At 43.3% G+C, this 26,402-nt stretch overlaps 1 protein-coding gene across 4 annotated transcripts in view; it reads left to right on the top strand.

Annotated features, from left to right (window-relative positions):
* TRAK2 (trafficking kinesin protein 2) overlaps positions 1–26,402 on the top strand; it is a 94,511-nt gene that overhangs the window by 5,762 nt on the left and 62,347 nt on the right. For all 4 annotated transcript variants that reach the window (XM_068245156.1, XM_068245152.1, XM_068245155.1 and 1 more), the window contains exon 2: positions 22,863–23,128. In XM_068245156.1, the coding sequence (XP_068101257.1) occupies positions 23,092–23,128 (37 nt within the window). In that variant the 5' untranslated portion in view covers positions 22,863–23,091. The remainder of the gene's footprint in view (positions 1–22,862; positions 23,129–26,402) is intronic.

Below are 26,402 nucleotides of genomic sequence, written 5' to 3'. Positions count from 1 at the left end.
GAATGCTCAATGGGGTTAACCACCCTGGCGTTCTATTAAGATCAGGTTTCTTTATAGGAGGATCGATTTAAATCAAGTGAAGCCAGTTCTATTAAGATCGCCAGTGCGGCTGCGGGAGAGGTTTTTAAATAAAAAAAAAACTATTCCATGCAGCCAACTGAAAGTTAGCTGCATGAAAGCCCACTAGAGGGCGCTCCCGATCCGTAATTCTGATCGCCTCCGGCGGTCAGAATTAACAAGGAAGGCCGCAATGAGCGGCCTTCCTTGTTTCGCTTACCTCGTCGCCATAGCGACGAGTGGAGTGACGTCATGGACGTCAGCCGACGTCCTGACGTCAGCCGCCTCCGATCCAGCCCTTAGCGCTGGCCGGAACTGTTTGTTCCGGCTACGCTGTAGCACACGCGGCTGGCAAAGTGCCGGCTGCGTGTGCTGCTTGTTATTTCGTTAAAATCGGCCCAGCAGGGCCTGAGCGCCACCCTCTGGCGGTAATGGACGAGCTGAGCTTGTCCAAACCGCTAAGGTGGTTAAAGGGATACTGTAGGGGGGTCGTAGGAAAATGAGCTGAACTTGCCCGGGGCTTCTAATGGTCCCCCGCAGACAACCTGTGTTGGCGCAGCCACTCACCGATGCTCCGGCCCCGCCTCCAGTTCACTTCTGGAATTTCTGACTTTAAAGTCGGAAAACCACTGCACCTGCACACCCGTGTCCTCGCTCCCGCTGATGTCACCAGGAGTGTACTGCGCAGACACAGACCATACTGGGCCTGCGCTGTGCGCTCTTGATGACATCAGCGGGATCGAGGACACGGCAATGCAGGCGCAGTGGTTTTCCGACTTTAAAGTCTGAAATTCCAGAAGTGAACCGGGGGCGGAGCATCGGTGAGTGGCTGCGCCAACACAGGATGTCTGCTGGCTAAAATTGCCATTCCAGCTGTGGTGGAACTACAAGTCCCATGAGGCATTGCAATACTCTGACAGCTTTAAGCATAACTCGGGGAGGCACAGGCATGATGGGATTTGTAGTTTTGTCACAGCTGGAGTGCCAAGGTTAGCCATCACTGATCTAGGCTAATTCACACTGGACTTGTTTTGTTTTTGTAAAAATTCAAGTGCTGCATATAGCATTTCTGGAACAATTGTGATTTTGTAGAAAAGCTTAATCACTGTGAAAATTGTTAGCGCTTTTTGGTCTGAAACGGCCCTTATGAAAAATGTCTTGGGGAACCTGCAGAAATATATCTTCAATTTGCGTCACTTAGATGAATGGAACGATGGATAACTCCAAATTCAGTGGCCTACTGTTCAGCCCCCTCTAACAAAGTGGTAATCCATACACCCCAGATAACAAATGCAGTAACGATAACCCACATACAACCCCCCCCCCCCCCATAACAAGAGGCAATCCTTATTCCCAAACCACAAATGTAGCAATTATTACTTCTAAATAACAAGTCTAGAAATTATTGAGCTCTCTCCCTAATAACAAAAGCTGCAATTTTTTACCCGTTAACCCCCAAATAACCAAAGCAGCAATTATCACTGCCTAATACCAAATACAGCAATCGCTGCCTACCCAAATAACAAATGCAGTAATCGTTACCTCCCCAGATGACAACTGCTGCAATCTTCATCTGCAGATAGCAAGTGCAGCTGTCAATTTCAAGGTGCGTACACACGTCTGATTTTATGCCCAATTGTCGTTCAAACTGGACGTTTTAATGACTTGTCATTCAAACAAAAAGTCATTCAGACTCCTTGTACACCTACACTACAAAACGTTTGAAATGCTAATTACAGCTAATTTACATGTCTTTTGATTGTTCAATGGACTGGATAGAACAATGGACCAGATCAAATGACCGATCAAACGACTTGTTTGAAAGTCTTTTAGTGTCAAACGAATAGATTTTCAAACAACAAGTCGTTTGTACACATGTACGAACCTAACTGTTGTTTTGAATGTGACAGTTAGTCCACGGAACCGCCAAGCGGATCAGTCAAAACTGCTGCTAGCAATCTAACGATCGTTCGTACACATGCCAAACTGACGTTCAAATGACCGGTTTGAACGTCAAATCGTTCAGCAAAATTAGACGTGTGTACGTACCTTTGTCTATGAAAGTGTAGTCTTCTTGTTCTAACCGCTTTCTAACGCAATTATAGATTATTGGCTTGACAACATAAATCTAGAGTCCACACATTGTATTATGCTGAGAATACACCATGAGATTTTTTGGCAGATAGGTGGTTCGATAGATAATTTCTGATATGTCCAATCTGATTGTCTATCGTTATTTCTGATCGATTTCTCATAGAAGTGAATGGAAATCGATCAGAAAAATGATTAGAAAATCGATCGGAAAAATCTTATTGTGTATTCCCAGCATAAGAAGTGGCTGAAGAGGGAAGGTTTGGGTGGAATGGTAGACTGTGCTAGCAGAACGCCGAGTACACAGATGCCTGGTTACCTAGTATCCAGGATCTTTGGCGGTTTCAGCTGGAGCAGGGACATTCAGTTGTAGAACAGGCATGTGGCCTGTAGGAAATATAATATCCTGTGCAGCCAGCAGCTTACGTGAATAATGAAGAGTCCTGCACTGTCATATCCATTTCAGAAACCGTATCAAAATATCAATAATGCAGTAGAGCTTCATTATAGCTAAGGTTACTTTGAACACGTTTGTAAACTGCTTGACGTCCATTTTAAAGGGATCTAAGCAGCTCCTGGCTTCAAATAGCTGAAAGGGCTGCCATGTTTCAGAAGTTCAACCCCCTGCTACTTTTCCACTGCCATTATCCAGGCTAGGTGTGAAATTGTTCAAGTGTGGGTAATGTTTTGAAGTACAATGGGGAAGACGCACGGTTTGTTTGTGGTCAGTTAAGTCTGATGAGGGGATTTCTTATCTGCCTTCCATCATCTGTTGCTCTGTGTCCACAAGTCCTTTCATGGACTGAAGAGGTGCCTATTTTAACCCTTAAATGTAAAAAGATAATGTAACATAAAAGGTGTTTTTTTTTTTTTTTTTTTAAATCACATTTTTAGAATGCATTTTTTATTTGCTATAGAGCTGCCCTGGGTGTTAAAAATGATGCTCAGTTCACTTTAAAGCAGATGGTTAGTTCTTTCTTCCTGGCCATCGTCTCAGGGCTTGAATATTGTCATCTTGTGACTACAGTATTTCTGTTCTGTATTTCTCTGTTGGAAACCTTTTTTTTTTTCAGTTGCACTCCCTGGAGAAACCTGATGGTTTAGCAGAGGAATTATCATTTTCTGTTTATGTAAAGATTCTATTAATTGTGATCAGACCTCTGCTTAAATGCAGTTGTGTTTAACCAGCTTTGCCGCTGTGTGGTTGTGTAGGCTGATGACCTTGCATCAACCACAACTGCGGATACCTGTTCTTGTGTTTTAAAGAGTCTGTCTGTCTGGGTTAATAATCTTTTAGCTTCAGTGACAAGCCTCTTATAAGACTACAGTAATTAATCAGAATTGAAAAGGGATAATCCTCCACAATACTGGCTGAGCCAGGACAAGAGGCTAGCATGCTGCTGAGGGAAACCCTGGTTGGTACAGTTGGTGGCAAGAATCATTTAGGAAATGTCACTGTGAGATGAGTCTGATTCATGTTCGCGTCAGGCCTGTGTGTCTGAAGCTGCCCTGCACACATCGCTCCAGTTAACAGGACGTACTGGTTGTCATTGGAACTGCTACAGCTTAATTTGAGCTGTCACGTGGCGAGGTTTTGTTTTGTGCCAAGCAGCCTTGTGTAGTGATGTGCAAGCTGTGCAGGAAGTGGTGGGTGGGGAGCGATACTCAAGATGTGTATGTTTGCAGCTTTTTACGGCTCATTATTTCATGGTTGCCTATTAAAGTGATGATTGCAAGGAGTGTTTGCCACAGATCCATAAACAGTGATGGACTTAATGTCATTTATGGTATACTGTGATGTTGGAGCCAATGATATAGTTTCACAGCTTCTTCAGAGACATATGAATATATTGCCATTTATTTCTTCAATTATAGCCTTGCTTATCACATTGATACTGTGATGTTTAAAGGACAACTGAAGTGAGAGGGATATGGAGGCTGCCATATTTATTTCCTTTTAAGCGATACTAGGTGCCTGGCAGCCCTGCTTATCCTCTACCAAAGACCCTGAACAAGCATATGCAGATCAGGTGTTGCCAACATTGTCAGATTTGACAAGATTAGTCACATGCTTGTTTCTGGTGTTATTGAAACACTACTGCAGCCAAAGAGATCAGCGGGGCTTCCAGGCAGCTGGTATTGTTTAAGGAAATAAATATTGCAGCCTCCATATCCCTCACTTCAGTTGTCCTTTAAGCTTGCAGCAAAGGTCCTCATGTAGAAATGGCACCTGTTTTGCCCATGACAGCTTTGTATTATGTTTTTTTTTTCTTGTACTACGGGTTTGAAAACAAAAGACTTCTTGTTTGCTGTTTATACTGAGGCGACTGAGAGAATCCACAGCTGATAAGCTTTCTACGTCTGTCCATTTTTTGGAGAATACAGAAAACACTGTGGTGTCACTTGCTGTGTCAAGTCATCTTCTTGTCTTATGAGCATATTTGCCATGAGTGTGAACTGTTCTGGTTTACTACTTTAGCCTTAGTATTTGCAGATATAGGTTATTATATCTGGCAAATTCGGGGTTAATATTGAGCTCATAGTGAACGACGTAAAGAAGAGGATTCCGTGTGACAGTCGGAGGCTGCATATGGTCTGATTAGTATTCCGATTTCACGATCCTCCAATCTGGAATGGCAGCTACAGCTGCTGTAAGAACACAGCCAAGGGACAGCATGCCTGGAGAGAACACAACAGCATTAATGCATCACATGATTAGTAATAAGCCTTCCTTTACCACTGTATCCAGGGGCATGCAAGGTCTGGTGCAGCAGACATTTTACTGTCTGGAAATCCATTTAACCTGGACATGCGTTCAGAATAGGAAATCTTGATCTATAGGTTTGCTACCATGCCGGCCTTCAGAAAAGGGCACCTACAGTGTTTCAAAATAAATCTACTCATGTTTGTTGCCAGCAGTTTAGACATTGATGGTTGTTGAGTAATTTTGATGAAAAAGCTAATTTACACCAGGGGTCCCCAACCACCGGGCCGCGGCCCACTGCCGGTCCATGGGCAGTTGCCAGCTGGGCCGCGGCGGGTCTGACCTCTCGCCCCTCCTCCCCCCGCGGCCGCCGCTCCTGTCATCTTATGAGCTGGCGGCCGCTTCCTGTCACTGATTCCCCGTAGCTGCTGTCCTCCGTATAGCATCTCCTATTATAGCAGCCAGGGCTGTGGAGTCGGAGTCGTGGAGTCGGAGTCGTGGAGTCGGGCAATTTTGGGTGCCTGGAGTCGAAGTCGGGAAAAAATGCACCGACTCCTAATGAATTTGTAACTGTAATTAAAATAGAAAATATGATAAAATGTTCTATTTCTCAGATAATAGTCATTAAAAATAATGTATATATACAGTATATATACAGTAATAGCTGTGCTAAGTCCACAAAAATGAAATAAACCAATCAAAATTAGTTACTTGTGCTGCTTCAATAAAGCAGTCCCCGTATTTTTAAGGTCAGATATACATATCTGATTGTGACTGTATATATGATGTGTACACAGGAATCTCTTATATATACTAAATAACATCTATGCTGTAAGAATAAAGCCTGATGTGTAGCCGTGTCACTAATAGAGATGGTCAACGAGATGGAAATAATTCTGCATTGATGCTGATTTATGCAAATGTATGCACTCCCTTTGCTGATGAAATCAAATAATTTGATATGTTATTAAAATTTGGTTTGGTGACTACAAATTAAAGGGTAACTGAGACGGATGAAAAGTAAACTTTTATACATACCTGGGGCTTCCTCCAGCCCCCTTCAGGCTAATCAGTCCCTCACTGTCCTCCACCACCCGGATCTTCTGCTATGAGTCCTGGTAATTCAGCCAGTCAGCGCTGTCTGGCCGCATGCCGCTCCCACAGCCAGGAACATTCTGCACCTGCGCAATAGTGCTGCAAAGGTGTAGTATGCTCCTGGCAGCGGAGTGTGTGCATGCGCACTACGCCTGACTGGCTCAAGTACCTGGACTCATAGCGGAAGATCCAGGTGGTGGAGGAGGACAACGAGGGACTGATTATCCTGAAGGCGGCTGGAGGAAGCCCCAGGTTTGTATAAAACTTTAATTTCATCTGTCTCAGGTTTACTTTGTTACACAGTAGTACTATACTCTACATATGCACTCCCCACAGAGCTGCAGGGAATCCACTGAGAATGCTGTGCACATTGAACACAGAGGTGTTGTCTGTTTACAATCTCCTCATTCCCCTGCAGAGTACCTGCACATCATTCTTACATGCAACCACACTTACATTGCCTAGGGCCTGATAGATGTTCTTTGTTCCGGTTTGTACCTTTTACAAGTACTCTTGCCAAGGACTATTTTTAGTCTAAAGGGAATAAATATAGTAGTCTACATATTCTTCTCACTTCAGTTGTCTTGTAAAATTCCTAAGCGTTGGCAGTTAAGAGACGAATTTCATGTTACATACTTTTAATCAACAAAATTGTAATATGCAAATTAGAGGAGTCGGAGTCGTGGAGTCGGAGTCGGTGGAATCCTAAACTGAGGAGTCGGAGTCGGTGGATTTTTGGACCGACTCCACAGCCCTGATAGCAGCGCTTCCTGTGCGGCTGCTGTAAGGAGGGAAGGAGGCGGGGCAGCGGCTTCCTGTAGCGGCGTTCGCCATTACCATGGGAACCTCTGCCCGTCTCCTTCCCTCCTTACAGCAGCCGTGCGACGCGCTGCTGTAAATAGAAGATGCTGTACGGAGGAGAGCGGCTGTGACAGGAAGCGGCCGCCAGCTCATAAGGTAACAGGAGCGGCGGCCGCGGGGCGGAGGGTGGCCTACACTGGGGTACATGGCGGGCTATACTGGGGCACATGGGGCGCTACACTGGGGCACTATTCTAGCTATACTGGGGCACTATACTAGCTATACTGGGGCACATGGGGCACTATTCTAGCTATATGGGGCACATGGGGCACTATTCTAGCTATACGGGGCACATGGGGCACTATTCTAGCTATACTGGGGCACATGGGGCACTATACTAGCTATACTGGGGCACATGGGGCACTGTACTAGCTATACTGGGGCACTATTCTAGCTATACTGGGGCACATGGGGCACTATACTAGCTATACTGGGGCACATGGGGCACTATACTAGCTATACTGGGGCACACTGGGCACTATATTAGCTATACTAGGTCTCTATACTAGCTCCCTATACTGGGGCAACTGTGCTTGCTGTGCCGCCGCGAATATCCACCCCCCCCCCCCCCCCCCCACCCCCGCGGGCCCCAGAGAAAATTTTGGACGGTTACCGGTCCCCGGGCCGAAAAAGGTTGGGGACCCCTGATTTACACGGTTATACAAGCTGTACACTGAGTGCTTTACATTGTATCAGGCAGGGGCCAAACTTGTCTTTCAGTTTCTACACTTTTCAGAAAACTGAAAGACAAATGTGACCTCTACCTTACAACAGCTAATGTAATTTATAGAGGAAACTGACAAATTGCGCAAGATGTCAGTTTTTTTTTCTGCGTGCAAAATCTACATTCAAGTGTGACCTAGCTCATTGATTAACATGAGTTCTCAGTTGAAAACAGTTTTTCTGTGCAGAAAACGCGCACGAAAGCTGACAAGTGTGACCCCTGCCTCAGTCTTTCTCAAATGAAGAACGTGTAATAGAGGAAGAATCCCCTCATTCCCCTGCAGAGTACCTGCACATCATTCTTACATGTACCCACAGTTACATTGTCTAGGGCCCGATAGATGTTCTTTGTTCCTGTCTGTACCTTCTACAAGTACTCTAACCAAGGACTAATTTTAGGCCTCGTTCACCTCTATGCAGTGCAGATGGGCGTACGATCGCACGCCATCTGCGCTGCTACCCGCTGCTGTGCAGACCAGTTCAGTGATATACAGCCCATCAACACTGAGATCACAGGGGGAAGGCACCAATAGACAGGCAGAGAGCAACATGAGTATGCAGGCATACAATTAGCCATAGGTCGACGCACAGGCAGTTAATCGGGTAGTTCAGTGGCAGGCTGTCCCTCATGCAGCAGGAAAATTTTTCATACTAAACATTCTTCTCACTTAGGCCTGGCTCACACTGGAAAGGATGTAAAAGTGATCCATGTGAAAGCTGATTTGTCGCACGCATCAGTTTTGAAAAGCTTGTTTTTTTTCCATTTGTGACCCTCCGTTCCATTAACATGTGATCAGTGCAATGCATCCGTCAGTCCAGAAAAATCGCAGCAGACCCATACTTGAAGCCCAGGTAAACGGATCCATTGGTTAACATTGGAACCGTACGCATCTGTTCTCGTCTGTACCAGTCCTAGTCTAAAACTTTTTTTTTTTTTTTTTTTTTTTTTTTTTTTGTCGTCGATGTGAACCAGGCCTTATATATCCTTATCTATTGGATGTACTGTGGTGGACCAGCATTCTTGCCTTGCAGCACTAGGTCTTCAGTTCCAGAATACTATTTGCATGGAGTTTGTGTTTTCCTCACGCTTGGGTGGGTGTCCTCTGGGCACTCTGGTTTCCTCCCACACCCTAAAAACATACAGATAAGTTAAATGGCTTCCCTAAAAATTAGTTAGACTATGATGGGCATACAGTGCATCTGGAGATTTATTTTTAAATAAAATGGCTGCACACTGACGCTTCCCATTCAACTTGATGGAGCTTGAGAGGGGCAGCAAAGAGAAATGGGCGAAACTAGCCAAGGATAGGTGTGCCAAGCTTGTGGCATCATATTCAAAAAGATGTGAGGCTTTAATTGCTGCCAAAGGTGCATCAACAAAGTACAGGTAGTCCCCGACTTGCGAACGCCCGACTAACAAACGTCCCACCGGTACGAACGGCATGGATTCTGTGTTTCCATGGGAACAAGTAAAAAAAATGTTTTTCAAATATAAAAGAAAAATAAAATGGCTTTTAAACTTGTATAAGCAGGTACTGAGGGCGGAGTTGACACAGAGGGGGACACTGGAGGCACAGGGGAGGTTCAGGTTAAGAACAAACCTACAGTCCCTATCTCGTTCGTTAACTGGGGACTACCTGTGTTGAGCATGCGATTTCTCAGTTTGTTTGTTTTTTTAATTTTGTTTTAAAATTTGCCAAAACCTCAAGTTAACTTTTTTCACCTTGTCTTGGGATGTTGTGCTCAGAATTCTGAGAAAAAAAATGAATTTAATCCATTTTGGAATAAGGCTGTAACATAAAATGTGGAACAAGCGATACACTGTGAATACTTTAAATGACAATGCAGGTAAACCGAGGCGCCCGAAGGATAAAAATAACTAAAATTGTTAAAAAGGAGGAGGTAGAGGTGGACTTACCCCTTTGAAGTAGACACAAGATGCTGTTGATTAATAGTCAACAAAATTATTTACATACTTCAAATGGATGCAACGCGTTTTGCAGGTATATCCTGCTTCATCAGGCTATAGAAGGAGCATATACAGGTCTGATACAAAGATTAGCACTTCTGTGAGTGACAAGAATATGAACTTTGTAAAGCAATGTGGAAAATACCAGCACTACATACCATAAATCTAAAATAAATCTTAGTAGCTCAGTGATCACCCAAAACATCTTTTAAAGGGAACCTAAAATGAGGTATATCGGGGCTGCCGTATTAACTTCTAAACAATACTGGGGTCTTGGCTGGATTTCCTGCTGATCTCCTTGGCTACAGGAGCATCTGAATCGCACACCTGAAACAAACCGCTAATCTTGGCAGATTTTTGTCAGAAACATCTGATCTACATGCTTGCTCTGTGGCTAAAATGTATTAGAAGTAGAGGATCAGCAGGGCAGCCAGGCTACTGATATTATTTAAAATTAAATGTCAGCCTCCATATCCCCCTCACTTCTGGTTCCTTTTCATCACACTGTTACAGTTGGTCTGTTGTGCACGTTTCAAGGAAGTGTTGTTGTCACAACTGCTTTGTAAGTTTTAACTTTTCACTTTCACTGACAATACACTCGGCACTCTAAAAGCCTAAATTGTACAGCTGTCATCAGCACATGACATTCTGGTGTAAGCTTAAATACCCATTCCCGACATGCTTCAGGAATACTTTTGCTTAACCTGTCATACAGACACCAGTAGGCTCAGTAGGTTGAGCCAACTACCAGGCTGTAAAATGTTTGGCAAAGTTGTATGTGTAATGTGAACTTATGTTGTTTATAACGTGAACTTATGTTGTTTATATCTAGAGCGGGGGTGCTCATTAGGTAGATTGTGATCTACTGGTAGATCTCAAAGGACTTCTGGGTAGATCCCACACTACCCATCTTGGTAATATACAAGTCCTACTCTGTCTTGGAATAGCTTAGTGCAATATGCTTTCCTGTAGCTTTGCACAGCACTGTAGAGGATTAGGATGCTGCAAGGTGGGAAGTCATACATTTAGAAGCATTATGTGCTACTACTGATTACAGTTTTGCCAGACACTGAGCATGATATTGTAATCGTACTATTGTGACTCTATTTAGTCAAGCACTGTTCTATTTGGCTTATGGAGGAGGACTCTCTATGGTCTGCATCTGACGAACAGCTTGTAATAGTCTTTAATGGACTGCCGCTGTGCAAGTTCTGGCTTGCATCTGTAGGTAGATTCTACCTGGTACATCGTTTTCAAATCATAATTTTTAAAGTAGCTCCCAAGCTGAAAAAGTGTGGGCACCACTGATCTAGAGGCTAGTCACAAATAGAAAATGCATTTAAAGTGGATCCGAGGTGAACTTTTACACATTGCATAATTGTGTTCCTTTCCTATTGTTTATAGGGCATTCCTCAAACCAAATACTTTTTTGTTTTTGTTTTAATACTCTAATTCTCTATAAACTAAATAAGCCATGCCCACAGGTTCAGAGAGCCTTGGCAGTAGCAAGGGCTCATGGGAGCACAGTCTGGGCAGGAGGAGGGGGAGGTGTTGCTAGCCATTGATTTCAGAGGCAGAGGGGAGGAGGAGAGGGGATTAGGCTGATGACTCAAGATACAGATAAGCCTGCCTCTAGGTAATGTTTACAAACAACATGGCGGCTGTCATTGTATCACCGGAATAAATAATCATATTCTATTAAAACTGTTAGCTTTGCTGTGTAAACCATCTAAACTTTAGATGAGATATATAGACAAGTTACTTGTTATAGTTAGTTTTTCATCTCGGATCCGCTTTAATAACTTCAGTAGAATGGGTCCTATCAACAATATTATAATATGGAGGTTGTTCATTTGAACCTTAAGGTCTTGTTCTAACTAAAATATCTCTAATTGCAGCCAATATGTGTGCGCTGCTTCTAAAATAAGTTGGTTAGTGCTGAGACTTTTATACAGATTTGGTCATACAGTCTCATGACCTGAGGAGTATCAGACAAACTCGTTTGGTCTAACCATAACAAAAAAGTAGAAGCAATATACGTAACAAGACAGACAGGCGCATGCTTGCATTCACACACACTCGCGCACACTCGCACACACACGCACACACACACACTCGCGCACACTCGCACACACACGCACACACACACGCTCGCACACACACTCGCGCACACACACTCGCGCACACACACTCACACACACTTTGCAGTGATCTGTTCCACCTCAGTATTCTACATTTACTATTATTATTATTATTATTATTAAAACTCTGGCCTCTTCTGCAGCGCTTTACAGTTTTATAGTCCCGTTACTAACTAACCTGTCACAATATAATCCCTACTATAGTCTATTGTAGTCTAGAGGCTCATACCCACATCCAACTTAATGCATAACCAACCACACAAGTTGTTTACCTGACAAGTACATACATACACACCAACCAACTAAACAACCAACTCGCTTAAATACTATGCATGCAAGCTAAATGATAAACTGCACATGTCTGCATTCAAAAATCGAGTTGTTCAAGACTTGTGCACATGTTCCAACTGGCATGATAGTTGGTCAGATTGATCCACCGGTTGGATCTGACAAACAGCCTGTTATCAGTTGGTCATCTGGTTGTTTGCCAGCCGCACACATGCCCAATTTATCTTCCAACAGACGAGTTTGGAAGATAGATAGATTATTGGTACGTGTGTACAAGCCTAAATGTGGCCATACACTCGTTAGATTAGCAGCAGATAGATCATCAGATATCTGATCTATCTGACGTGTTTAAAAACATTTTTTACTAGGCACAGATTTCCAATAGATTTCAGTATGAAATCTTTTGAAAATCGATCTGATGGCATTTTTTGCCATCAGATTTCCATTAGTTCCAATGCAAAATAATAAGCAATCTCAACAGATTGACCTGGATTTTCCAGCATGTCAGATCGATTGAAATCGGCCGCAAATTGATCGTTAAATCAATTTGCGATCGATCGGCTGCTAATCGGCTCAGTGTATGGGCCCCTTTAGGGCTAATTTTTAGGGAAGATCCATAAATCTGTTTTATTTTGGCTTAATGAACTATTCCCATTAAGGATGAGAATGCTGCTATAAGAAAACCATGTCTTTGTGCTTTGTACATCATTCTCAGTTCTGCATTTGTGTAGGAAGTTCTTGCCATTGTTTCTTATGACATTTATTAATTGGAATGTAGAGGGGTAAAAATAAAGTCATATTGTTTAAGAGGAAATGGAATTCTAAAAGGAAAATGCACTGTTTATACCTGCTTCGTGGGTTCAACAAATACATGGTGGATGTTGAACATAATTAAAATAAGGGTGCTCTAATATTACACCCAGTTCTCAACATTGAAAGGGGGTTTATTTTGATCCAGTAAATGTAACATTTTTTTAGAGTTTTTAGATAAAAATGTAAAGGTCCTTTCCCACTTTTATAGGAATGGTCCATGGCAATCACCTGGGGTCAGAGTCACAGTACTTGGGAGGCAGTGGTGGGCTTACCTCCTATAAGCAGACACTGGAAACTGTCTATTCAAGCAAAAAATATTTTATTGGTAGCATGTATTTAGCATTCTGACACAACACGTATTATGCCACCTACCCACTGCATACCCCCTAATCCCTGTACTCTGATTTCCCATCTACTCCTATACATAACTTTTGTTACCCATATATAACATTACCTGGTAATATGTATTAATACACAGTGTGTTGTACTTGGTTCTGATATACACCAATTTCTACCTCTGTCTTCAGTTGTGTACTCTGATATTTTATTGCCTGAGGAAGCAGGTTTATGCTTGTGAAATGCGTTGCAGCCTCTTTGGAGTGTACCAATAAAATCTTTTTGTTTGAATAGACAGTTTCCAGTGTCTGCTTATAGGAGGTAATCCCATCTCTGCCTCCCCTTTAACATTTTTATTGTTGTAATTTTACCCTATTGGTGCCTCTGTGTTCTCTATATTGTATTTTAAATTATTAGTGGCAGCACGGTGGCATAGTGGTTAGTGCTCTCGCCTTGCAAGCGCTGGGTCCCCGATTCGAATCCCAGCCAGGTCAATATGTTCTCCCCGTGTCTGTGTGGGTTTCCTCCGGGCACTCCTGTTTCCTCCCACATCCCAAAAACATACAGATAAGTTAATTGGCTTCCTCCCCCCCAAAAAATTGGCCCTAGACAATACATGCACTACACGATACATGCAAATGACTATGGTAGGGACTGATTGTGAGCCCCTCTGAGGGACAGTTAGTGACAAGACAATATACTCTGTACAGCGCTGTGTAATATGTCGGCGCTATATACTTAAATAAATAATTAGTGCTTAGAAAAGGCTGATAGTGGGTTTGAGCCTTAGTGACTTTCCCTGTGCTGACATAACTTTCCCCTGGTGCATAAGTTGAATCAGATAAATTGGGAGCACGATGCCGACATAGACTATAGTGTAATTTGCAGTTATGGTGGCGTCTGAGTAATTTGTGCATCAGGGTTGCGAATTGGTGGAATTAGTGGCCAAGGTGCTGCAAGGTTTGGCTATTATATAGTCAAACTCCTTCTATAGGCGAAGGCAGTGGCGGGACTCTTACCATCTGTGTAATACTAAAGGTGGCGCTGCAGTAATAACTATATGAAATAACAAATATGGCAGGGTTTTGGTAAACCACCCAAAAATGTTACCCACTAAAACACTCAGAGGATCTCTTCCTGCTGCTTCCTTAGTACTTAGGTGGGGGTACCCAACCCTACACCTCAAAAAGAGAATCCAGATAGTATTTACAAAAAGGAGAGCTGGACATAAACCAATGTCAACTTATATTGCTGGTATCAATTTTATTCTCAAAGCACCAATATACTGTAATACAATAATGGTAAACAACCACCCCCCAAAAAAAAACCTTTTTGCAGGGGTATGTTAAGGGGACGCCGGCCTACCTGGAGGACTCCAGACATGTGCTTAAACTCTTAAATGGGGTGGTATGGGAGGAAGGCTGGATTTTGGGGACCTTAGATGTGACCTCCCTATACACCATTATCCAACATGACAAAGGTATGCAGGCTGTGAAGCATGATCTTGATTTTGACCTGAACTTGAGGGATGAGCAAAAGGAGTTCATCTTGGAGGCTATAAAATATATATTGACCCACAATTTCTTTATGTACGATGGGGAGTACTTCCTCCAGACGAGTGGGACGGCAATGGGGACGGCATTGGGAGGAGTCCCATGTGTACGGGCGTGAGGGCCCTGGGGCGGACCTGGTCCTCTGGAGGAGGTTTGATGACGTCCTATTGGTCTGGAGGGGTTCTGAAGTAGCACTTCATGGGTTCTTAGAGAAGATTAATGTGAATGATAGGGGCCTAAGGTTTACTTCAGAGACGAGTTGTCAGAGGGTGAATTTCCTGGACCTCACTATTTATGTAGAGGGGAATAAACTTAAGACATGTACATACAGTAAACCTACGGACGTCAATGGATATTGACTACCAGCTGTCATCTACCCTCCTGGTTAAATAATGTACCTAAGGGACAGACTAAAGAGAAATTGTACGGAGGATAGTATGTATAAAATGGAGAGAGAAGCATTGAGTAAAAAATTCCTTGAGAAAGGATATCAGGTTGACATTATAGATAGAGCAAGAGAGGAGGTGGATAGACTTGAGCGAAAAAATCTCCTGTGTAAAAGGGTACGTGATGATCAGTTGGATCATTCTTTAAAAGTTAATTTAAAATATTGTGCACAGGCAGATGCAGTAAAACACATCATATACAAGCATTGGTCTGTTCTGAGGGAGGATAAGATCCTCAATGAGATTTTACCCAATAAACCAACTTTTTTATTTAGGAAACCAGGGAATGTGTGTTTAAGGGTGGCTATGGCAGCTGGTGACTACTGTGGCGACTGTAGGTTGGAAAAAGAGGGGGGGTTTGTTAGATGTGGGAGGTGTAACAGCTGTAGGAACACTAGAGGGTATGGGAAAGCTAGAACGGTGGAAGGACCACATGGGGTCCATGGGATTCACCAACTGATTACGTGTGACACGAAAGGAGTTATATATTGTTTAATTTGCCCTTGTGGCAAAAAATATATTGGCCGCACCAAAAGGGAGTTACATAAGAGGATTGGTGAACAACATTAGAAAGGGGTGGGAGGAGCATCCCCTCTCAAAACACTTTAAAAGATTTCATAACTGTGAGGTTTACAATATAGTGTTTTTTGGAATAGAAATAATAAATAGGGACCAACCAGGAGAGGATTTCATTGCCAAAATGTCCAGGGCTGAAAGCCGCTGGATATTTGATCTGAACACCATTTCTCCGAAAGGTCTAAATGAAGGAATGGAGATCTTTGGGTTCATGAAATAAGTGCCATTGTATTGTGGGAGTAGAGTTTTTTAGTTTAGTTTTATTTTATGTTATGGAGATGGGGCCCACCTGATGCATATGGGGAGATGCCTGATGCCAGGGTACCTTAGGTGAAATGGACCCAGATATGAGATGTAAAGAGGGTCTACGCAGATTACGTTTTTGATATGATAATGATATTTTTATTTAAACTCCTTAATGGAATCCTTTTATAGATGCACTACCTCTTTCCTTCACCGTCCAGAGTATGAATTAAAGCAAATGATATATCCGTTTTAGAGTGATGTAAGCATTAAACCATCGCTTACTAATCATTGTAATAAGATTTTTAGTGCTTGGCCACTTTAAGAATCTGGAGGAGGGGGATATGAGGATATATAAATATGGCTACCAACGTGGACCAATTCACTGATCCTGATGAAGACGACCGTAGAATCGTCGAAACATGTCGATTTAAGCTAGGAGGGGCGCCCCAGAAGATCCTAGTATAGCACAGTGACTGCTCCTATAGTTGGAAACTATTTGCAAGCTTATCCCCCGCATCAACACTATCTATCCTGCGGTGGAACGCAGGGAAGCACCACCGCTCTATTCATTGGAGCGCAGGAGGATAGTGGGAGGAAGTGACGTCATTAGGAAATCCGGGCACTGTCGGGCTGTGGAACTTTCAGCCAAGGTAACGAGCGCGGATGCGCTGTCTGTGTGGAGAGTGGAGGGACAACGCGGACATTGACACTTTGGGACTGTGTCCTCTGAGGTAATTTATGTGCAGAGTGTGATATTGAGCAGCGCTCTCAGCGGTAGTGGAGCCGGCGCACCTGTATGGAAGAAGATGCACACTGACATACATTGTGGATACTGGAGTGATTTATAGCTTCCATGTGGATCAGTTGCATGATTTTTACAAGGGGAGCTTTTTAGAGTGACCATTTTTCTACACTCTCCTGTTTTTTACAGTTATTGATGAGATATGTATTTTTGATTTTTTATTTTTTTTTTGTGTTTTTATGCATTATTTTTATTTGGCATCAGGTGGTTCCTATACATGTGTGGATGGTGTGAGTGAGTGGGTTGTTTACCATTATTGTATTACAGTATATTGGTGCTTTGAGAATAAAATTGATACCAGCAATATAAGTTGACATTGGTTTATGTCCAGCACTCCCTTTTTGTAAATACTATCGGGACTCTGACCATCGTTGGGTAGTGGCAGCATTTGAGCTAGGTACCCTGGGTTCGGCTTTTATGTAGCGGAGTTAGCCACAAAGGTGTACCGCGGTTTGGAGCCAGCAGCCAAAGTGCGTTGACTATTATATAGCTGAAATCCAGGTGGGGGTGGTATAATCGGTGCCTGGGGTTCGGCAATCGCGATTGTAGTGGGTGGGTGATCGGGGCTCGGTGTTACGCTTTCATATAGCCAAACACTGGACCTGATTGGTTGCAGCTCTCTACTCAGTGTTGTGTGTATGGAGGGGGGAGGTTAATGACAGGTGTCCTTGGAGAAGGGTGGCATTGGGGGCGCTCTTTTTACTGCATCAGTATTTGTCCACATTCCCTGTGGCTCCTTACCACCATTCTCACCACTCTCTGAGCTGTCTGAAATCTTGTTAAGCATGATTGTCCCTTTTTAAGCATAGCAATTTTAATATGATATTATTTATGCAGGTGAATGTCGGACTAAACACTTTAATGTTTAACCAGCTATAAAAGTTTCTTCCTCCTTTAATGGCTCCAATAACACATCTGTTATTGCCCAATGTCTGCTGGATAATGCTGTCCGGCTCATAATCTCCCTTAACTGGCACGCATGCCTTGTTCAGTGGTGTAGTTTTATGTTCTGTAATATAATAAACTCATTTGCAGTAGAGCAGTTTTACAGTGCTCCTAACCATTCCAAGTTGGCATCCTTCGTTGTGTCTGTTCTTGTGTTTTCCATGGAAATCTAACATAGTGTGAATGGACATGAGGTTGGTGCCTCTCAGAAATCACAACAAAGGCATGTACTTTGCATTGTAACCAGAGAATGAATTAACAGTACATTTATTCAAAAGGGACACTAACAACAAAACCCAGACAGAAGTTCTAACCTTTCCCGTACTATCAAAAAATATAATAGTAAAAAGAAAACTGGTTGAAATTGGGGTGCTTGCACTGCTACAATTGAGGAGCGTTTCACGGTGAAAGAACTTTGAATGTGGTAGAAGTGTTGCCTAAGCTTGCATTACTTCAGGGGAACCCTCTTTGGTAAAGACAAGACTTTGAGTAAAGGCTTGCCATGTTTGTATGTGTGGCACACTTAGTAATTTTAGCAGGACTGCTGGTATTTGGATGTTGCACAGGTTCTCCTGATACACAAGAGAGCAATGTTTGAGAAATGCTAAACTTGAAGATTTTTATAGCATCGCTGCCCATGATATTTGTTTAGCATGCTTGGCTCATACAGTTTATTGATATACTTCTTATGTCCACATGGTAGCAGCATTGTGTGTGGTCTTAGAAATAAGAAATATGGCATCTTGTCTTTTCAAGGAAAATATTCTTTCATAATGCCTGATAAACCGATTAATTTTTATTTTTGTAGCTGCTATCCATGTCCTTTTTGGACACCTTTGCCAACCTATCAAGATAAGTGAATTTCTTCAACAGTCTATGTAAAATTACTCCTGTATAGGCAGGAGGAGGGATCAAAGCAGTGAGCATGGGATGCAGGTGCTGTTCTGTAGCTCCTTGGGGTGACAACTGTTAAACAGTGTGTGTATCGGAAAGGAGGACCCGTATCGTGAGATTCTCTGGCGGTCTGCTTACGGACACACACGGACACACACACGGACACAAACAGTAAGGGCCCTTTTACACTTAACACGTTGGTATGCATTAGTGTGCGTTAGTACGTGCTAGTACTCTTATAGTGTGAACTGTGTCATAGGAAAACATGGGCATTACTTCGAAAATCCGTTTTCTATCTATGTTGAACAGTAGACAGCTAAGAGCTATTATATCTCTTGAGGACACCAAAATCCGTAAAGGGGGGGACAACGACATGAGAAATATATTGTAATTTTGATTTTTAATAATCATGTGTTGTGGTCAGAAAGCACATGAACCCCCAAATGGGATTTCTGTAACTTATTCCCTACTCTATTACTTAGTCCCTGCTAAGGGACTAACACCTTCCTGGTGTTAAATTTCTGCTGGATGTCCCTGCAAAAAGAGGTTTAATTTTCATGAAGTTTTACCTGTTACTTACCAAAATGTGTCAAGCAATGGATCTCTATACATTTTGAGTATAACAAAAGTTTCAAATACAAAATGTAAAAAAGATGCATTTAATTTAGTGTTCCCTTTCTACCAGGCCACAATCTCCCATTTCTTCACAATAAAATTTGCATTCGTGGGCACATTTTCGCATTCAGACTCTCCAGAGCATGCAAAAAATCGCACATAAATGTGAATTTAAAGGGAACCCGAGGTGAGAGAGAGATGGAGGCTGCCATATTTATTGTAAACAATACCAGTTGCCTGGCAGCCCAGTTAATCTTCTGGCATAAGTAGTGTCTGAGTCAAAACCCAGGAACACGCATATGGCTACTCCAGTAAAACCTGAGTCAGAGTACCTGATCTGCTGCATGCTTGTTCAGGGTCTGTGGCTAAAATTATTCAAGACACAGGTTGAGGGCTGCCAAGCAACTGGTATTGCTTGAAAGGAAATAAATATGGCAGCCTCCATACCCCCCCCCCCCCCCCCCACCTCCACCCTCTCAGGTTCCCTTTAAATGCAAAAACGCATGTGAAAAATTGTACCTTGCTGTACAAATGCTGGGTGAGACTTACTCGCCCATACAGTTTCAGCTTTTTTTTTTTTTTTTCTTTCACCAGGGAGGCTAATGGAGGTCAGATATTACCATTATTCATGTCCATAATGTTTTTGCTTCTTTAAACCTTTTTGTTTTCAGTTTTCCAAAACTAACAGCTGAAATTGCTTTAGATTTATACTCTGAAATCTGTACTCTAATAAGCTGAATAGATCAGGAGCCATTGGGCCAAATTTATCAAAGCATTACTGACAGTGTTTTCTTCTTAATCAGTTCTAACCAGCAGGGGAACTGTTATGCATGATGAGAAAATTCTACTTAAAGGGGAACTTCAGCCTAAACAAACATACTGTCATCAAGTTACATTAGTTATGTTAATTAGAATAGATAGGTACCGTATTTTTCGGACCATAAGACGCACTTTTTCTCCCCCAAAAGTGGGGGGGAAAAGTCAGTGCGTCTTATGGTCCGAATGTATGCCCCAATGACCCACTTTACCTCCCCCCGATAAAGTGCAGAAGGTACCATTACATGTAGAGACGCGCTATTTCCCGACCTGGGAATCCCAGAGACCAGCGGATAACCCCCTCTCCTGGAGCAGTGCAAGATGCTGATGTCCGCAGGCTCCCGGAAATATCGCTGCAGCCGCAAGAGATTAAGTGCTGCTTGTTCCCTCGCACACTCCACGTGTCGCTCCCAGTCCTCTCCTGCCCGGTGATTTCCTCCATTGGCCCCCGGCAAACATCGCTCCCGCTGCAAGAGATCGAGTGCTGCCTCTCCACTGCACACTCCGGGCGCTGCTACAAGCCATCTCCTGCTCTCTCATAGCCGCAAATTCCCCCGGGCTGCAACACTAATCCTCCGCCGACTTCCTTCTTCCTGGTCACTGCGCCCCCTCACTGTGTGACCTGACGACGCACGCACGCACGCCGTCAGGTCACACAGTGAGGGGGCGCAGTGACCAGGAAGAAGGAAGTCGGCGGAGGATTCGTGTTGCAGCCCGGGGGAATTTGCGGCTATGAGAGAGCAGGAGATGGCTTGTAGCAGCGCCCGGAGTGTGCAGTGGAGAGGCAGCACTCGATCTCTTGCAGCGGGAGCGATGTTTGCCGGGGGCCAATGGAGGAAATCACCGGGCAGGAGAGGACTGGGAGCGACACGTGGAGTGTGCGGGGGAACAAGCAGCACTTAATCTCTTGCGGCTGCAGCGATATTTCCGGGAGCCTGCGGACATCAGCATCTTGCACTGCTCCAGGAGAGGGGGTTATGCGCTGGTCTCTGGGATTCCCAGGTCGGGAAATAGCCGTTCTTGAAGTCCAGAGGCAGCAGAGTACTTCGGATCATGCCATATGGACAAGACCCCTGCCTGGACAGGTAATGGCTGCAGTAGAGGATTGTGCAATGCTTTCCTTGGCCTGCTTTTCAGCTATGCTATGTGTCTTGTTTTGTTTAGAAGCGCAGTGTTGGACTTATGCACTGATTTTACTTACTACCTTAGAGATAGCATAGGTTAGTGTAGCTGGTGGGTGTGCAGCAGGTGTAGCAGCAGGTGTAGGGTAACTAGTGTTGTCAGCATAGGTTATAATAGTGTAGTTAATGTAGCTGCAGGGGTTATCGTGGCTTAGATAAAGAAAGCTTAGGTGGTGGAAAAGGTCCACAAGATGCCCCTGGACCATGGACACACCCAGGTACAGTATATATTTTTTTCCTTGATTTTTGTCCTCTAAACCTAGGTGCGTCTTATGGTCCGGAGCGTCTTATGGTCCGAAAAATACGGTAATATAATCTCGTACCCACCCTGTTTTAAAAGAACAGGCAAATGTTTGTGATTCATGGGGGCTGCCATCTTTGTCATGGGGGCAGCCATCTTGTTGGTTGAAAGGAGGTGACAAGGAGCAGGAGACACAGTTCCAACTATCCTGTGTCCTGATTACCCCTCCCAGCTGCACGCGCTAGGCTTCAAATGTCAAATTCAAAATGTAAAAAAAAAAATTGCACCAAAACAGCAGAACGAGAACAACAAAATCAGAAATCCCATCATGCTTTGCACAGCATCGGGGGAAAAAAGCCCGGGCAGTTTTCTTCTGTGCAGCTAAAAATGAGGCTTGTATAAGAGAAACAAAATTCTGATGCTGTGAAACTGTTAAAGAAACACAAAGCCTTTTCAGTGCTGCTGAGTCGCTTTTTAGTCTGGAGGTTCACTTTAATAGCGGCAGTTTAGCGTGACTCTCCCCCGACCCTAAACTGCCGCAGATTAAGAAGTGCTTAATAGCGCTATTACAGGATAGGCATGATTTGTGAAGTGCTCCTCCCCCTGCTGAATCTTGTGAAGCTGTTCTGTGCTTAACCTTTCCAGTGCTGAGCACTGATCCTCTCTCCTATCTTTCTGTATTCCACCGAGCCCCCTTCTTAGATTTTGTCTCAGACACTTTTGTTAAATGTCTTAAACTGGCCACTAACTGTCCAATTTGTAGCGAAAAATCGTTCGAGCGATCAGAAATTCTGATCGGTTGTAAATAATCTCCATTGGTGGACACAATCGATTATGAACGAGTGAAAAAAATGTCGCCCGAATGAATTTTTATCGAACGAAAATTTGGATTTTCTTGGTGGTCATGATAGATAGGAAGCAATGATTGGTTAGTTGATGGTGTAGTGAACGATTTTTCGTCCGATCAGAATTTCTGATCGCTCGAACGGTTTTTTCATTAGAAATTGAACCGTTAGTGGCCAGCTTAAAATGTGTGTGAGAGATGAGGAATATAAGGGATAATGCATTTATACTTATTTAGATTGCATCTTGTAAATTAACCTAAATCTATCGTAAATATTACATTTATGCTATTATTACTTCTCTTTTCTGTAATACAACAGATGTATTGGTTACCTCAGTAACAGGAAGGTTTATCAGGCAGCGCAGTGTGTGAGGGAAATTGCTAACTCCTATTTTAGAACAGATTAAGAAGGAAGCTGCACTATTTCGTGTTTTCTTAAGATGTCTGCACAGATTTCTAAAAACCTACCAATATTTTGTCTGACACTCTAATAAAAGTCCCCCACACTCATATATTTTCCACACCTGCTGAAGCTGAGTGATTGACATACACTCTGTCTTGATAGAACATAACACTGTGTTTTGTATAGCTGTTCATACATAGTATGTTGTTCCTTGTTCCTCAGGTGACATGAAGAGAGGGAGGTGAAATCAAGCTTTGCTCATCATGCTTCAGGACTGTCCTGAATCAACACGTATGTCTTCTGAAGATGCGTTCATAACCAAACGGAAGATTGATGAAGTTGCAAAGCTTACTGCCTATGTTTTTAAATGCCCTCTATAATATAGTACCTATACCCAGCAGATATAACAGCGGATGCTAAGATCACCTGCCTGCACTTTACAAATAAACTCATGAATATCCAATGTGGAGACAAACCTCTGGCAAAAGGTAAGCATAAAAACTATGGTAACAAAGTAACATTGAGTTTGTTAGATAACAATTCTAATGCCTATTTTCTGTAGCATTTTACTGAAATAAGCAGATTGTGAGCCTTGATGGACTCAGTTATTACCTACACTTTGATAACAGACATGTGGCCAGCAGCTGCACCCCATGCTGATCTCCTCATAGGACCTCTGCACCCACATAGAGACATGAGCATCACCTCAGAGCAAGCAGGTTCAAGGCTAAGGAGATCTAATCGAGCTCCTAGCTGGAGTATTTTAATAAGAAATTGTCAGCAAGACTCGTGCAGGGTTGCAGATAATGTAGACTTAATGTTTTGGTTTTTTGGTTGTTGCTCTGGTTCACAGTATACATTACTGGATTAGATGCTTTTATTTCTACCAGGGCTGTGGAGTTGGAGCAATTTTTGGGTGCCTGGAGTCGGAGGCTTAATAAAATAAGGTGTCGTGTGATTTTGGTACCCACTCCATAGCCCTGCAAAGGCTGTGGAGTCGGAGCAATTTTGGGTACTTGGAGTCGTTAGTCCAGTGGTTTTATAAATTGAGGAGTCGGATGATTTTTGTTCCAACTCCACAGCCCTGATCTCTGCCACAGTTTTGCTATTTTACCTGGTGTTCTTGCAGCCAGTGGGCACCCTGCTAAAATAGGTCTTTATTATGAGTGTGGGCATCAGGCAACTAAGGCGGAAAGGGGTCAAACATGACAGGTCCCAAAGTTAGCTATATTATGGATTCTGCAGCTTCTTTTTCAGATCTGAAGCTTTGCAACTCTCTCATGTATCACATGTGCTGTATTTGAAGCACCAGTTTTGGATTTGCATGGGGATAAGCAATGCTCAGACACTTCTTGGCTTGAATTTTTGTAAGTTCCAATTCAGGGGCATTTAGATAACACAAATACAGTGAATGATAGTCATTTAGCTGGTTAGACAGCCAGATGTAAAATGCTGGAATAAAAATAAATGCTTTATAATTACGGTAAGCAAAAATAGGCATTTCCTGATTCCCTTAAAATGCAAATTGTTGTGAGGCTTAGAAGAACCGGTTTTCGTGGAATATATCTATCCATCTATCTACAGTATCTATTTATCTCTATTGGACACTGCGGGTGCCCAAAATTTACAGTATAGACGCAATTTTTAATGGTGCCTTTGGCAGTCCCCTAATAGAATACGGCAGGGGTCAATTTTGAGGTTAGGTGTGCATGGATAGCTAAGGTTAACCATGGGGTAGATGTAGTTGGGGGGGGGGGGTAAAAAGAAAACCGAGGTGACCTGATGATGGACGTTTGTGTACAGTGCCAAGCACACAAATGACTATGCTTTGTTCCTTTTTTATTCTTTCTATGCCTGCAAAAGTTAAAAATCAGGTATGCAAGTGACAGTTTCTGTCCAACTGGGTCTGGAGATAGTATAACCCTCACTGATAATAAAAGCCATAAAACACTTTCCTGTCAGTAAATGGCTTCTGGGAGCAGGAAAAAAGATAAAAAGGGTCAATATTTCATAGATTTGAGCGCTGGCATACTTCAATGAATGTGTCATTGAGCAGAGATGATCAAACAGTAAAAACTTAAACTAGATAAAATAAAACTGTGGGATATCTAAAAAGTCATTTTCAGGAGGAGCAGAGATACGATTATTTCATAAGTTTATTTTCACCTTGAATGTCCTTCACCAAAAGGACCGGCACCACACTGTGTATCTATAGCTCTTAAAGTTTATTAATCATGAAAGCAACAACAGACCGCTGTTTCGGCCCTTCCTTAGGCCTTTGTCAAGTTGCAAGGATCATACAGCACATAATGCCAAACATGCACTCATATATAGCATTAAAACCGCCCCTCAGGGCCCAGTGACCAATCATGTGAGCGCACAACTGGAGGACCTGATGGGAGACTGACCTGAGCTTGCAAACCAACAGCATACTGCCATTTCAAAAGGTCACTCACCTATCAGAGCAAAGCGGCGAGTTCCCCGCTGCATGGCATCTGGCAAAACTGCGCATCATAGCAAAAAACGCCGCCTCCATCCACGGAAGCAAGCGGTATGACGTCACGGTCACATGACAAGTCATGTGACTTGGTCAGCTGTTCAGTGTCAGCCAATCACATGCGCGCCTATTGCCATAGCAACTACAGCCTCCGCAACACAGCGGTGGGAGGTGTCAAGGCGGCCAAAGAGTCTGCCTACAATAAACAGACACTTCACATAGCGTATGCCGCTGCACTCACCACACCACAGCAAAGTAAAAGGGGAACTCCACCGGTCTCACCAAAATGCGCTGTCACAAGGGTCTGAAAATAAAAACATATATATTATAAACTAAAGAAAAATAAATACAGTACAATCAGAGTTCAGAGACAGGAACATTACAAATTAAACACAAAAACTCAAATCCAACTCTCTATTGAGTCCTGCCCTCCCCATGGCATCCAATCTCCTGATCCACCCTGCCTCCCTCCGTAGCAATTCTTTCTGTCTATCCCCTCCCCGCCATTGTGGTGGCACCCCATCAATGGCCATAACTCTCAGCTGAGAAACATTATGCCCAGAATTGATAAACTGATCAGACACTGCCTGCCCCTTTGTGCCATTTCTGATGGCTGATTTATGTGCGGAAATCCTAACCTTGAGGCACTGAGTAGTCATGCCAATGTAAATGAAACTACAGGGGCATTTGATCAAATACACAACAAAATTAGAATCACAAGTGTAATGACCCCTAACATGATACTCAGTGCCCAAAGTAGGATGTTGGAATTTATTATTCCTAATAACACTATTGCACATATGACAGGACAGGCAGGGGAACATACCCATTCTTGATGACCGAGGCCGTGTCAGTGAAGCCGACTTAACACGCAGTTTGTCACGCAGGGTAGGTGCCCGACGGAAGGACATCATAGGGGGGGACCTAAATTCTGGTACCCTTGGAAAGCCGTCACTAGGCAAATGCCAATGTCTTCGCAATGACCGAGCAACTTTGTCACTACAGACATTATAGGTTGACACAAAGGGAATACGCGGTAGCTCCCTATTGTTCCGCCTCCGCCGCCGTTTTTGTCCTTGTAAGGTCTCCAAGGGATACCCTCTTGAACGGAATTTCTCCGATAATTCAATTCTGCGCTTGTCCCGCCTGTCGGGCTCACTGACAATCCTCTCAATCCTAGAATATTGGCCCCCAGGAATCCCATCCTTCACCCCATCGGGATGAAAACTCCTGTAGTGAAGGACGGAATTCCTGTCCGTGGGCTT

The sequence above is a fragment of the Hyperolius riggenbachi genome, chromosome 7, assembly GCF_040937935.1.
Source record: "Hyperolius riggenbachi isolate aHypRig1 chromosome 7, aHypRig1.pri, whole genome shotgun sequence".
NCBI lineage: Eukaryota > Metazoa > Chordata > Amphibia > Anura > Hyperoliidae > Hyperolius > Hyperolius riggenbachi.
Note: the sequence above shows the minus strand (reverse complement) of the source record. Positions and strands in the feature narration are given on the sequence as shown.